This window comes from Protopterus annectens, chromosome 9.part0 (assembly GCF_019279795.1).
Source record: "Protopterus annectens isolate FY-2018-M chromosome 9.part0, PAN1.0, whole genome shotgun sequence".
Lineage (NCBI taxonomy): Eukaryota > Metazoa > Chordata > Ceratodontiformes > Protopteridae > Protopterus > Protopterus annectens.
This window is the reverse complement of record NC_056743.1, coordinates 641,056,412-641,072,368: the sequence shown is the minus strand read 5'-3', so window position 1 is coordinate 641,072,368 and position 15,957 is coordinate 641,056,412. Positions and strand designations below refer to the sequence as shown.

The 15,957-nt window shown below is 40.2% G+C and overlaps 1 protein-coding gene across 1 annotated transcript in view; it reads right to left on the bottom strand.

Annotated features, from left to right (window-relative positions):
• Positions 1–15,957, bottom strand: part of LOC122811397 (complement C2-like) — a 925,867-nt gene that overhangs the window by 641,135 nt on the left and 268,775 nt on the right. The window contains exon 7 of the mRNA XM_044083220.1: positions 560–698. Coding sequence (XP_043939155.1) covers positions 560–698 — 139 coding nt within the window. The remainder of the gene's footprint in view (positions 1–559; positions 699–15,957) is intronic.

Genomic DNA, 15,957 nt, shown 5'->3' with positions numbered 1-15,957 from the left:
CTGTGATTTCACAAAAGAATTGTACCACTTTAGATACAAACATAGTAGAAGAATATTTTCTTACAGAACCTAGCAGATCTTGGCCTCCTGTATAAGTATTTTCAAAGTTTTAGCAGTATACTGACTCACAAGTAGAAGAAGTTGATTTTTTTGTAACATAGACTTCTTAAGTAAAGAAACATTACAGCATCTTTTAGTCTGAAGGAGCATTTTATAATTACTATGACAATGGCATCCTCACCACTTCCAGCAGTTCATCAGTTTTGATAATGTTCTTTATTATTCATTTATTAATATACTTACTTTATATTAGTGGTAATAAGGGACTAGTAATAATATTAAATGTCAAATCTAAAGGCTTTGCTCACTTTTCTCATTACTATTGCTTTGAGCACTGAAAAAAGAAAGATTCTGCAAGGTAGATTCAGTCATGAAAGTACAAACCATAATCGTGCAAATACTTCAGGTCATTCCGCCCCTAGAAACTGTCATTGATTTCTAGTAGGCCTTGACTAATTAGCAACGATTAATATTCAAAACATTTGTAACTTGTTCCTACCTTTCAATGTAGAGTTTTCTATTTTATGTATAACTTTATCTACATCTGAGGAATCCTGGTCAGATATTTCCATAACGTCTATGGGTTTGTTTGCAAAGGAGATGACCCCAAAGTTTATTGTCACGTCAAAACTGGCAATCTTTGAAGAAAAAACAGCAGGTAAACAGGATTTAGATAGCACCAGTTTCCCTTTATTAACAGCAATCATGTTAAAATTACAGTGATCTAAAAACATATAATAATGAAGTTCCATTACAAAATTAGGAATAATATACAACAAAGCTGGCACAATATAACAATTTTAATTGTTTATAGAGTCTGTATATTAAGCAAAGGAAAATTTTGCTTAGCACTGTTTTATACTGTTTATGTGATATAGTAGTACAGTTGCTATCTTGTTTCCACTAGGTTACATATGCCAATAGAACTAGACTATGCATTCTGACTGGCTAAATGTGTATGGCAAGACTTGGTCCGATATGGCACATACAAACTCAGGCACACGCAGTACAATATTTTCTGTATATTTTTGAGCTAATTACTTTTCACTGTCTGCTCAAAGTGACTTTGCAAATCTCTACTGTCTCATCTGTGAAATAACTCCTCCTGTAGTTTCGTATGCTGGCCATCTTGTATCCTTTAATTATTGCCCCATAATCTCATGTATCCTTAAATATAGTATCTACTTAGATTCTTTGAATTCTTTTGACTGACTTAAGTGATTCAGTCATGCTACTCATCTGATTCCTTTCCTCAAGATGTGTTAAATTATTTCAGTCTGTTTTTGGCTTACCATTGAAATATCGGTACTTGAAATGCCAACTGCCAAAAAGCAGAAAAGAGAAGACCAAAACAGAGGAGAAGAGAGAATCTCAAAAATTGCTCTTCTCCTTAAAACATCTTTTTGCCTTTTGCCTTCACCCCCCCCCCCAAAAAAAAAAAGTACAATTGTGCAAAATCTTACCACATTGGTAGATATCCTTGCCTTCACTGTTGCAGTATTCTTAATATTCAGGATTCCCTGCTGGGGAAGCCGGTCGTCTGGCCCGTATACCAAAGACTTCCTGTTGCTTTTAAAGGTAGCCTGAATGTCACTCAAATGCTCATTGCAGGGCATAAAGGTGACGTTCAGCCTTACCATAAACAGAACTGATTGCCTCAGCAGGATCACCAGTCCAAGGAACCCAAGAGGTAACCTGTACATCCAAGAAGGCAAAGGACTAGGGGGAAGGAGGGAGGGAGCGAATACTGCAACAGTGAAGGCAACGACATCTACCGTTATGGTAAGATTTTACACAACTGTACTATGGCCTTGCCTTCACTGCTGCAGTAACATTTGGAAGAGTGCCAAACCTCAAGAGGTAAATTGGAAGGGAGAAGGAGAAGAGTCCCATAAGAAGCTATTGAGAATGGCACTAGCAAAACCAGCCCTAGCTCTAGAGATACCACCCAACTTGCAGTGCTTAGTAAAGGTATACACAGAAGACCAGGTAGCTACTTTAAGAATAGAATTAGTATCTAAGCTCTTGAAAAAAAGCACCAGAAGAACCCGCCACTCTAGTAGAATGAGCACTGACTGAAGAAGGAAGGCTCTTGTAGTGAAAGTTGTCACAAAAGGAAGTAGCCTTAGATATCCAAGAAGAAAGTGTTTGCTTGGATATAGCTAGACCAAAGATCTAGGATGAAAGAAACAACTGATTGAATTTTCAAATAGCCTTAGTCTGATCCAAATAAATTTTGAGTTACCTATGCACATCCAAAGTATGCAGCACCCTCCCACTGTCAAACTGAAGAGAGGGAAAAAGGTAGGCAGATTAATAGACTGAGTAAGGGAAAACGCATTAACCACCTTAGGCATAAAAGAGGGATTAGTGCATAAGGATACCCTGTCCTCATGAAAAACAAAAAAGGAGAGCAAGCCATAAGGGCTTGCAACTCAGACAACCATCTGGCAGAAGTAAGAGCTAACAACAGAACAGTCTTCCAAGAACAATGTTGCAAGGAAGCTGAAACAGCAGGCTCAAGAGGAGCCTGAATCAACTTCTCCAAAACAAAATAAAGATCCCAGAGAGGCAGAACAGAAGTAGAGGGAACCAGTGCTGCCATGGCCAAAAGGATGCCACCAACAAAATTTTGCGAATATCGTGTTGAATTTTGAACAGGACATTTGGAACGAGAGAAAGGGGAGGGAATGCATAAAGAAATATCCCCTTCCAAGAAAATGAGAGGGCATCTACCTTCCATATCAGAGGAGCTGGACTGTGTCACAAAACAGACGCAGTTGTCTGTTTAGAGCGAAGGCAATAAGATCCACTTGAGGAGTACCCCACTAGTGAACAATGTCCAGAAACACATCCCTGTGAAGCATTCATTCATGGGACTGAGTTAAGGACCTGCTCAGAGTGCCTGCCATAATGTTCTGACCGGAAGGGATATAAACCACCTGAAGAGTCACTTGATACTTGACAGCAAGACCCCATACCAGAAGTGCCAACTGGCAAAGAAGGGAGGATCTCGTTCCTCTCTGTTAGTTGATATATTACATTACTGTGGTGTTGTCTGTGAAGACCTTGAGAGGCCCCGGAGAGAAAAGAGGATGAAAGGCCAGCAGAAGAGCTGTCATTTCTTTTACACTAGTGTGCTCTCTTTGCTATTGAAGCAATCACGCCTCCTGTACCTTTAGGGATCCAAAAGTTGCCCCCCATTCCACATCTAAAGCATCTGTGAACAATTCCTGAGAGGAAATAGAGGGATGAAAAGGGATCCCAGGGTTCAGACACAACTGCCGAATCCACCAGTGAAGTTCCTGACTGAGACTAGGAAGAAGAGGAACTATAAACTCTAGAGGATGTACATGTTGAAGCCGCACTGACTTCAGAAACCACTGAAACTTTCTCATATGAAGCTTGGCCAGAGGGAGCATCGGAATGGTGGATGCCATAAAACCCAGAGCTCACAGAAATTCCCTGGTGGTTATGGAAGCCAGGGAAAGAAGAGTGTGAAAGAAAGAAATGAGAGTTAAGGCCTTCAGAGTGGGCAGAGATGCAGTCATAGGCACTGATTGAATCCTGCAACCCAGAATATGATCCTGAGAAGGAGTCAGAGAAGACTTTTTGAAATTTATTGTGAATCTCAGGCTCTAAAGAAGGCAAAATGAAGATTTTGCAAAATAGTCTCTGGAGAGGACACCTGAATCAACAGATCATCTAAGTAAGGAAATATTCGGATCCCTTGAAGTCTGCTAAAAGCAATCACAGGGCCAAGGCATTTGGTGAACACCCATGGGGCAGTAGAAAGTCCAAAGGGCAAAGCAGAGAACTGAAAATGCCAGGAAGAAGCAGAGAAATGTAAAAACTTCCTGAAAGGAGGATGGATAGGAATATGGAGACAAGCATCCTTGAGATCCAGAGACACCATACAGACCTGAGGGAGCAGGAGAGAAAACAGAATATAAAGAGACAATATCTGAAAGGAAGACACTTTTAAAAAGTGTTTAGATGAGCGAGGTCTAGAAGAGGTCTCCAAGTGCCCTCTTTTCTTGTAACTAGAAACAGTCTGGATTAGAACACCCTTTCCCCCTTTGGGACACAGGCACCTCTTGAATAGTACCCTGAGTCAAGAGATTTTGAAGAACCTCTGGGAAAAAGGGAAGCTGTTTCTGAGGAGGTTGAGGAATGCCGATAAAAGAAGGGCTGGATTTCCACATTGTGAAGTGAATGAATACCCTAATGAATGATCGACAGGACCTAAGAATCTTGAGTGATCTGAAGCCAAGCAGGAAGAGAAGAAGAAAGGTGAAGAGAAAGAGGAATGTGCCTGGGATGAGGTGGATACATACAGCACTTGGTTTGTCTGGGAAGGAAAGCTTCGTAAACCCAGAAAACTGAGGAGCTTTAGCAGAAGGAGCCTGTTTGCCATGCTTCTTGCGTTTAGTAGAAGGGAGGGAATATTTACAAACAAAGGCAGACTTAGCAGCATAGTTTCTCTGAAATTTAGGCACAGGAGAAACAAAAACATGTTTAAGCTGCTGTAAAACCTTACCCTTATACTGAAAGGACTTAAACAATCAGGCAGCAGCTTCCCCAAACAAAAGTTTAGAATCCAGGGGAGTATCTATCAACTTAGCTTTAATATCAGCATGTACAGGGCTGGAGCCTAAGCCAAGAATATAGCTTCATAACTGAACAAAAAACAGCAGCCCTGGAAGAGGCACCTGCCCCATCATAACTACATTTAATAGAATGATGAATAACTTGAGAGGAAGTCCCTAGCAAGGAAAGAACAGAAATGTTACCCTCAGTTGCAGGAAAATCAGACATAAGTTGACAGGCCTGAGAAAAAAGAGCCAACACATACCTAGACATATGTGTCTGATAATTAATAGCCCTAAAAGCTAGGGTAGCAGAAGTGTAAACCTTCTTACCCAGCCATTCCATAGTTCTGCTATCTTTGTCAGAAGGCAATAACTTGGGTGAAGGAAGCAAATGAGATGGCTTATCAGAGGCTACAGAGGCCACAGAAGGGTCAGCAGCAGGACATTTATACAAAAAGAAACAATCCTCAGGCACCCTATAAAACCTATCAGTCTTCTTGGGAGCAGGGGATAAAGAATCAGGAGCATGAGGGGCATTGGAAAAAAACACCCAGCAAAGCAGCAGGTTTAGGAGACTCCAGCGGTAGCAACTCATGATACCTCCTGTGGAGATCAGGGACTTGAGCACAATCCCACTTAAAAAATCCATCATCCTAGACAGTGTATTCCCAAAGGAAATTTCCTCAAAAGGAGCATCAGGATTAATAGATTCCACCTCCTCTGACCCATGGTCCAAAGGAGAAGGAATCTGAGTAGAATAAGTCAGGGATTCGTCATCAGAATCTGACTCAGTCTCAGAAGAATCCTGATGCCTAGGCCTTTTATGGGGAGTAGAGGACCAAGGAGGAGCAGGAACTGAAAACCCTTGTGGAGGTTTTAAAGACATTAAAGCAGAAAATAGCCTATGAGTGAAAGCTTGCCATTCACTTTGAGGATCTCTAGGAGCAGAAGAAACATGTTTAAATTTGTTTCTTTTTTAAGGGAATGTTCCCTCCAAAAAAGCAAGAAGACTGAGACCCAGGACAGTAGTCAAGAACTGTAGTAGGAACTTCTTCCCCAGCTAAAATCTGAGGAACTCCCCTAGGCCTCTCAGAAAAAATCAACCGTGGTTCCCCCTGAATGTCCGAGATGAATGCCTGCAAAGCCTCATTGGAACAAACGTCTGGCAAATAGACCAACACATATGGTTATGAGATGCTCCTAGACAAAAAGCACACTTATCATGGTGGTCTTTATGGAAAAGCTGTCTCCCACACTAGCACTTACCCTTCCTGGATGACATTAACCACAAGGAGCACAAAAAAGCAAGAGAAAACAAATAAACCCCAACAGGGCACTTATCTGCACTGCAAACAGGCATAGGTAATCACTGGAGAATGAAAATGTGCTCAGCTGGCAAAACAGATGCAGGTAAACAGACCAACAGTGAAAAGATGCATTCGGAGTGGCAGCAAAGAAGTTCTGTTTATGGTATGTCTGAATGTCACCTTTGTGTCATATGGTACACAGAGAACATTTGAGCGACATTCAGACATACCTTTAAATGCAACAGGAAGTCTTTGGTATATTGGCCAGACAACAGGTTCCCATGGCAGGCAATCCTGAATGTTAAGAATACTGCAGCAGTGAATGTAAGGACATCTTATATATACCACCTCCAAGATCACCATACCTCAGAGAAAAGGGAATATTTCAAGAAATGGCATCTTGGCCATTCAGTCACCGTATTTCGGGACTCACTCTAGCGGGTCCCAACATTTCAAGTGGTTAGCCTCTTTTTATATAATCTCTAATAAATATAAGGGACTTGCCTTTTAATTGTCATGTATTAAGCCTCGTACTCTCTTAAACTGTACTGCCATTACTGCAGAATGTATTTCTAAATGCTCTGCATTAGCAAATTAGCAACATACTTGCATACACACACAGACAGATGTTTGCTTAAGGGGGGAGCTGCATACTAGCATTCATGCACACACCAACACAGCATAAGTGGGGGAGATACTGCACTCTTGAGTGTGCTGCCCTTTGGATGAGATGTTAAACTGAGGTTTCACCTGCCTAAGTTGATAGTAGCCTGGTGGATATAAAAGATTTAGCTGTACTTATTGAAAAAATTAGGGATTTCTTTACTTCATCAACATATTTACATATTTACTTCTTAAAGCATCTTCAAAAAATTACTGACATACTTAAGTAGGTCTATACTGAATAGTAGATTTGCACTAGATCTACTATTCAAAATAGGAAAACCACTTCCAGTAAATTGCACCTTACCCAAAAAAGAATAAACTTAAAAACGGTATTTTTCCAGGTGGGCAAGCCCAGGATCTCCTTCACCATCACGCTTCTGCTACCTTGTTTACCAGCTATGAGATCTACAACAGTGAAAATGGCAAATTCCCTTATCCTACCATGTGTAATCTCAGACAGAGAACACACACCATGCCATAAGTTGTTGGTACTATAAGTGAAAGGAAAAGATCAATTCACTTACATTGAACAAGCTGCACAAGGTCAGTCAGGCACATAAATTGAGGCAGCGTGGAACAGACATCCCTTTTAATTATGCTCAACTAAGTGAATGAGACGAGTATAAAATCATGTTACAAATAAGCAAGCCTCTTACATAAAATGCTTCTTTTCAATCCCCAGCATTTTTGCCCAAACCATTTTTTCAGTATTTCTTTTCATATCATATTGCTTATATAAAAATCAGCATGGGTTTGTTCCATATAAACTACAAAAGTTGCCAACATTTTGACTATTTCATCCTTTATTTCCTTTCTTTTAGTCCCATAATTCCCCTATGCAGTTTTCATACCAGCATTCTCTAAACAGTCATACCCATATAACCTATCATTTCCCAAAACTTCTTTAGCTTTTTTTGCTCTTTGAATATGTGAAATGTTATCCCTTCTATCATACACCCATATTTTACATATTACCTTTCCTTTCTTCTTTTTATACTTCATACTTCCTTTGTGTAACCTGTCAGTAGATAAGCTCCATAAAAAATAAGACCATTCATATGGATCATAGGAATCATAGGAAATACAGGACTATTAGACCAGAGGTCATGTGTGTTTTCTCAATAGCTACTCTCAATTTCTACAAACCTTTTTGATTTTAAAATGATATATAAAGGGACATAGCGTGTAGTTGTAAATGTTCAGCAGAAGGTGAGAAGCCAAGGTACCAGAACGATTGTAATAAAGTATTATCTGATGATGTCATAAGAAGGCAAAAACATGCATATCCATAGCTAGAGGGGTTTGGCTTTAATGGCCTGAAATTGTCCATAAATAGACTTAAAAATGAAAGTAAAAGAAAAAGTCATGGACATTCAGAATTGCCATTTAGCTGAAACACCTGATATCCTTAAAGGGTGATTTGCATATATTCCATGAGGTAGGGTTGCCACCTTTTAACAAGGCCAAAGTGGGACATGGGGGTGTGGTCAGTAGTATAGGGTGTGTGGCCAATATGACACTGGCCACACCCCCACCACAACATCACCACAGGTGTTAAAGGAGATGCAGTATTACAGTTATGGATAAAACATTGTGACATTACAGCATACTGAAAACTCAAACCATTTAAATTAAGTGAACTATTACTGCAAAAACACACATTACTCAGTTGTAGCAGTAAATAAACTTTAAAGGAATAAAAAACACACTACTCATTAAACAGACTTGTTTATTTAAAAAGTTAAAAAATTCATAAACCAACCATGACTATTCAGAAAGAAAACTTAAAAAAATCTACATACCACATACAAGCCAAGTATAAAATTAAGACTTTTTATTGTCAATTAAAGCTAAAGCAAAGAAAAAACACAAAGCTACATACTGTACTCTAGTACTACATACTACACACTAGCAAATTAACACTAAACAAAGAAAAACACAAAATTACAAACTGCACCCTAGTACTTTATACTGCACACTAGTACACTAAATCACTTTTTTTTTAAAGTGTATTTTGAATTTGATTTTATGGCTTGAAGAAGGGCCCGATTTGAAATAATATTTGAGTAAAAGTCACAACATTCCATCCGGTAATTTACAGTCATCATTAGTTTGGCTTTTAACAAGTCCACACTACATCGGTTTCGCACATCTGTCCATTTACCTTTCACCAAAGAAAAAACTCTTTCTGCAAATGTGTTTGAGGTCGGTATAGAAAAAACCCTAGCAATTTCCGGATATAGTGTAGTCAGTTCAGGCCCTTCTTTGAAAAGCTTCAACCACTTCTCTCCTGGGGTCACGCTTGTGTTACATAACTGTTCGAGAAAGGGCCTAATTGCCAAGTATTCCCTAAAAAGATAATCTTCATCTACATCCTGCAAACTCAGGACAGTGGTCACATTAAGTAAGTCACTGAAAGCAAAGGGCTCATTTAGAGATAATTTAGATAGTGTAAACAAGTAGTTGCTTTCAGTATAATCAAACTACTGTTCCAGGTATTTCACTGCTGTCTCCAAGAACACAATGAAGTCTCTTTTCAGTTTGTTAGCAAAAGTGCTATCTAATGTGCTCATAAGTGCCCTAAGTTTCCCTCCAAAGAAAGCACATTCAGCTCTTGCCTGCAGTTTTTGCTTCAGAGAGACCATTACACAAAAAGTTTCCATGGCAGTGAGTGCTGATTTTTATAATGTACTTATATGTTCATTAAAATCAACAAGAACAGCACAGAGAAAGTGCAAATAGTACTGGGGCAGCATAGGCAATTCATTCTCACTATGTTCATTAGCTGAAAAGTACTGCCATATCTGCCGGGGGGTCTCCTCTTCTCCCTGGGAGAGAAAATAGGACTGGAGCACTGGGAGATTTTTCACTACTCTTTCAATGGCTGGGTGTAGTGACAGCCACCTTCTTGGCACATGTCTTAACAGACTCTCAAATTCCATGCCACAAAACTCAAAGAAGTCTTTCAAGTCTCTGGTCCTTGTAGCAGAACCTGAGAAGTGGCTGAAAAGTTTCATTACAAATACTTCCACGTCGTACAGTAGTTGTGCTGCAGCTTTTTTGGCTGCATTGTGAATGATGTGGGCAACACAGTTAGCCTTCTGGAGTGATGGGCACTTTTCTTTTAATCTGGTATACCCACCAGATTTCTTCCCGTAGTTCACACTGGCATTATCAGCCCCATAAGCTGAAATGCTGCTCCAGGGCAAGGAGTGCCTTTCCATAATGTTGGAAATTTGCAGTGAAATAGCCCGTGCAGATTCATCAGGGTCTTCATAGAAGTCCAAAAGGCCATTCACCACCCTTTCTTCTTTTGAAAGATACCTCACAACAAGTGGAAATAATTTCATGTTCCCCTTGTTGGAAGCATCTGATGAAATTGCAAATGAAATGCCTGGTTTTTGAAGGTCATGCAGGAGACATTCCAATGAGTGCGGTCCCAAAACATTTTCAACTATGGCTTCAGCCTTGGTTCTTCCACAAGATAGTTTCTTTGCAGTGCCCGAGTCACTGTACAACTGGCAGGCCAACTCTACTGCACAGTCCAAGCTGTTATAGGAAATATTGTGCTTAACAGCATGGAACACCTCCGAGGCTTCTGCTGCAATGATTCTGGTCCCTCAAGGGTTGCATTCCTTGCCCACTTTGTCATCAGGTGAGTGGATTTAGCTTGAAGAATAGCAGTCTTATGTTGTTCAGTTGCCTCATGTCATGCAACATAATTTCTTCCACCGTGGGTCACTAGAAATTCTCTCTTGCAGTACCTGCAGAACGCTTTGACATCACTGCATCTCTCGATCCAGTCGAATTCTGTTTTCCAAACATCCTGCCACTTGCACATTCTCATGCTGCTGGTTAACTGTGATGAAGCATCTGCTCTCTTCATGCTTGAATCTGTACTTACCTGATATGCAACATATTTACCAAAACTGTGTTAGTAGGGTGCAGTAATATACTGCTGCACAGCGCAAATTAACTGGCTCAAAAAACATTGGCACACGAAAGAACTGGCTCGAAAAACAGTGGCACACAAAAGAACTGGCTCGAAAAACATTGGCACACAAAAGAACTGGCTCGAAAAACATTGGCACTCAAAAGAACTGGTTTGAAAAACATTGGCATGCAAAAGAACTGGCTCGAAAAACAGTGGCACGCAAAAGAAATGGCTCGAAAAACATTGGCACGCAAAAGAACTGGTTCGAAAAACATTGGCATGTGAAAAGAACTGGCTTAAAAACATTGGCATGCGAAAGAACTGGCTTGAAGAACATTGGCACTTGAAAGAACAGGCTTGAAAAACATTGGCATGTGAAAAAAATGGCTTGAAAAACAGTGGCACTCAAAAAAAATGGCTTGAAAAACAGTGGCACTTGAAAAAACTGGCTTGTAAAACATTGGCACTCAAAAGAACTGGCTCGAAAAACATTGGCATGCGAAAGAACCGAGGAATGGAGCAGAAAAGAGTTATTACAAACAGTTTGAAATAGGTCAAATAGTAAATTAGGTAATGTAGGGGCATTTTGGCCATTGAAAACTAGCATTAACGCAGCTTGTAGAAAATGAAATGCATTATTTTTACCACTGAACATACCCACCTCACCCCACCCCTCAAAAAATAAACAACTTCTATGCACACAGTTCAGCCTTTTAAAAGTAATGCTTCCAAATCATACCCCCAAGAACAATAACAATTACATATACATACAGGTTTTATACCTTTAAAAACTACTACTCAAAAATCTCAAAATAACCACTGCACATATTTAAATAATGTGTACTGCACCCCCATCTACCTCTATACATTAAAAAACTAAACCACAATATATTCCCATTTTAAACTACTACTCAAAAATCTCAAAATAACCACTGCACAGATTTAAATACTGCATACTACATCCCCATCTACCTCTAAACATTAAAAACTTAAATAAAGCACGATATTCCCATTTTAAATAACTAAAGCCACAAAATACTATGTTATGTACTTACCACTATCACAGTTTCTGCTGGGCTATCTTGCTTTCTTCCTGCTGAAATGGCTAGTTGGATGACTGGCTCTGTCTGCTCAAGTGGCTGGGCTGGCTGGTAGGCTCTCATGCTGGCTAGAAGGCTCCCTTGTAGGCTGGCTTCTTTGCTGGCTGGCTGGCTGGCTTCTTTGCTGGCTGGCTGGCTTCAGAAATGTCAGATCTTTTTTCCTTCACAGCTGTAGGGCACTAAAACAAAAATGCTCTACAGCTGCAACCTTTATTGGGCTCATCTAGGTAAATCCCCACCCCCTCCAATCCCTGCAGCCAATTACTGTTTGACTTGCACCACCCGGACCTAGCAGGGAATCCCTCTAACTGCAGGTCCGGGTTGGTGACATGAACACATTGCTGTGGAAAAACCGGAAGTATTTTCGGCTTTTCCATGGCAATAGCAATTCGCGAGTACGAAAAGGGGAAAATGGGACTTTTTAAAGTCCCACTGTTGGTGAAGGCGGGGAGTGGGATGAGAGGGCTCAACCCGTGAGTGTCCCACTGACAACGGGATGGGTGGCAAGCGTACCATGAGGCCTCTGATGCAAGAGGTTTAAGGTATCACACAGAAGTCTAGCTTTGCTAGAGTTTTCTTTTTGTGTTCTTTCCCCCTATAACAAAGTTTCTTCAGATAATCATTCAGTGCAAGGCAACAGTTCTCATTGCCCCCCTTCTGGCCTTGACAGGTATGGTTCCCCGTCCTTTGATCTCATCTGAAACAACCTCCATGGGTTCTGGACCCTCTTTCAGATCTTGTATCTCACCCATCCTGTTAGCCGCCCTGAGACTTAAAGGCTGTGAAATGAACTGCATGGTTCCAATGATGGCCAGGGATGCCAGGCTTTCCTCATCTGTTATTCACATTTTCCCCTCTTTTTAGAAACTGATCAATAGAAAGGTTTACAAAAGTTCATTATCTGGATTTCTTCTAAGGGCTTAGATAGCATTTCAGCTCCCTTACCTTCCATTATGGATTTTTTGGTGGGATTATTCCAGAAAAGTAATAGCTTTTCCATCATCAAAGTTTAGTCATTAGCTATTTCTAATCCTCACATTGAGGAAAAAACAAAGTCCCATTGCATCTTTGAAAGTCTCTAAAGCCTTTTTAAAGGGAACCTTCTTTCTCAGACTCCCTATAAGAGACACAGTTCCACCTTGGGATATTACTTTGTTGTTTCAGGTTTTAACTCAGCCTTCCTTTGATTCAGCAACTTCAGCAGAACTGAAATTTCTGTCTTGAAAAACTATTTTCCTAGTGACCATTACATCAGGTAGAAGAATTTCTGAGTTACAGGCATTATCTTGCAAACTCCCTTACTTGATTTTTCAAACTCCCTTACTTGATTTTTCATAAGAATAGAGTATCCCTTTGGTTCAATCTAAATTTTCTTCCAAATTTATCCTTGGTAGCTGCCCTTAATCAATCTATTAATTTTCCAGTTTTCTTCCTAAATTGTTTTAACAAAAGGGAACAAACTTTACATTTGTTGGATGCTCACCATCAACTAATATTCTATCTACATCATTCCAAGGGCATTAGAAAATCAGATCAACTTTTTCTTTCCTTCTCAAAAAACAAATTGGGACATGGTGTTTCAAAAGTCAAACTGTTCAGGTGGCTGTCTGACTGTATTAACTTTGTTTGCAAAGAAAAGGGGTCTATCTCTACCACATAAACCAAAAGCATATTTGAGCAAAGCAGTTGCAGCTTTGGCTGCATTTAGCTAATGTACCAGTAGATAAGATCTGTGCTGTGGCTTCTTGGTCTACTATTGACAACTTTGTTTCTCATTGCAAGATGGATATGTAATCTAGATCCCATGTATCTTTTGGCTTCATCATTCTTAGGAATATCTTTCCATGAGACCATCCCGGATTATTGGCACCTGGAGAATTGTTCCCAATGCTGAGTCAGACAGAAAGGACAACACTGGACACGAAAGCTATTTACTTAACACAATGTTAGTTATTGATCCAGAGATGGTGTTTTGTTTACATTTTAATTGCTGATTATAATCACTAACAGCACAGTCTTTCCATGACGCATAGACTAATTTCTGTAGAAAAATTTTAAATAATGCTGCTATTTCCACTGATTCGGAAATCATGTCTAAAAAAGGCTCATTGCTTATATGAATAATGGAGTGAATAATTTGCTAGAAAAATACAAAGGGTTCACCAACAACTCTCAGGACTCATAAATGTCCAGTTTACAATCTCCTTTCCTTTAAAATACATCATTTTTACCATGATAGAAGGACCATATCTTGCTTTCCATCAAATTTATTTGATCCCACAACTGTAGCATAGCTCCAAACTTGCTGCTTCCTAGTTTTCCTCACCTCAGCTCTCTTTGTTGCTGCCCTTAATGTTCTCAAGCACAACTGAACTCACTTCTGCTGCATATTCTCCAGTCGACTAGACTGCCACCTAGTGTCAGGAAACTCCTCATTCTGAAGAGAAAACATGTTATTCATCACCTTAGGCCATGAAGTATTGCTATTGTCACTTGATTCTGAATGCACCAACAAATCCATTAGTTTTATATTCTTGAGTCCACCACTCTACATTTCAGTAATAACCACTTAGATTCTAGTCCTTCTCAGCATCAAAGAGAATCTCTTTCTCAACCTTTACTCCACTTGTTGGCATATGGCCAAGTCTGCTCAAAGAAAATCTCACTAATTTATGGCTATGCCAAAGCATATCTCTTGTATGATATATATCAAGAAATACTTTACATTCATACTAACCTTTCATGATAATATATACATATATACCATCTCAACACTTGCCCTCTCCCTATTCTTATGGAGGGACTTGCATCAACTTTTTCTTCTTATTATTATTATTATTTCCTAACATAGTATACTATGCTTCGAAAACTTTTGTCTATATTGACTGTCATATGTAATTTTCTTTTCTTTTATTATTACATCACTGGTGTCTCCTCATGCTGACATATCCATGTGCTTTATTGCATCCTATAAGTTCCACTGTCAAATTGTATGTATATATGCTTTTTAATTACATCTATACTACTGTTTTATTTGATGTTCATAGGTTCATAGGTTCATACTAGGCTATCTGCCCTAGTGCATTTATAAGCTTTCACCACCCATTTTAAATTAATTTTGCTATGCCCTTTTTCAAGGTTAGTATACTGTGCCTCTGTCTAACAGTGACACAGAAGTGATACCCGGGGTAAACCTACGATCTCCTATCCACTCATCAAGATTCCTCTTGAAGAGAGTCAATGAGGGACTCTGCCTAACCTGGACTGGGATTTTATTCCAGAGTGAAGGGAGCCTCTGGGTTATGAATCTGTCCCTCCAGCATGTCCTATTTATTTCAGTGCTGAGGTTCAAGTCCCTCGAGCGGGTAGCTCGATGGGATTTGGATTTTCTGAGGTGCAGCATGTCCATTAATTCTGGGTTGGACATGGCTTTATATGTCACTCACAGATCGCCTCTGAGCAGGTGGTATGCCACTGAGTAGAGCTGGAGTTTCTTTAACCGGGCAGCATACAGCATCTGTTTGAGCCCCTTGATCCTCTTGGTGAGGTACTTTTGGGGTCTTTCCAGTTGCTGCAGGTGTCTGGTAAGGTACATCCCAAAAGGGGCATTGTACTCAATTATGGCCTGATGAGGGATGAGTAAAGAGGCACGATGACCTCCCCTGATCTAGATGTGAATCCCTTCATGATTAGGTGGGCTATATAAAATGTTTTTCTAACCACTTTGGCCACGTGGTTGTCAAATGAGAGATTGCTATCAACTTGGGTCCCCAGGTCCCTAATTACTTCTTCTGTACTTAATGCATTACCACCTATGTGGTAATTTGTGGGCACTTTGTTTTTGCCAAAGGGGATGACTATACACGTTTTGGCGTTTAGCTTGAGGCCATGGCTCTGGCACCAGTTGTCTGTTTCTATGAGGCCCTTTTGGAGGATGCTTGCGTCGGCTGGAGAGTCTATTATGGCGCCCAGTTTGCAGTCATCTGCGAACTTGGTCAGCCACAGTCCTTCCATGTTGGCCTGTACCTCCGAGAAATATATACCGAACAAGAGAGGTCCCAGGTCTGAGCCTTGTGGGACGCCACTTGTAACTGGTTTGGAGTCTGACATGGCTCCAGCTATTCTAACCATGTGGGTTCTGTCCTTGAGCCAGTTTGCAACCCATCTAGTGACATAGGGGTTTATATTTAAGCTGGCGAGCTTATCTATAATGCCCAAGTGGGGTATTGTATCAAAGGCTTTTGCGAGGTCCAGGTAGGCTGTGTGGACCACCTTCCCCTTGTCAATTGCCTTGGTGA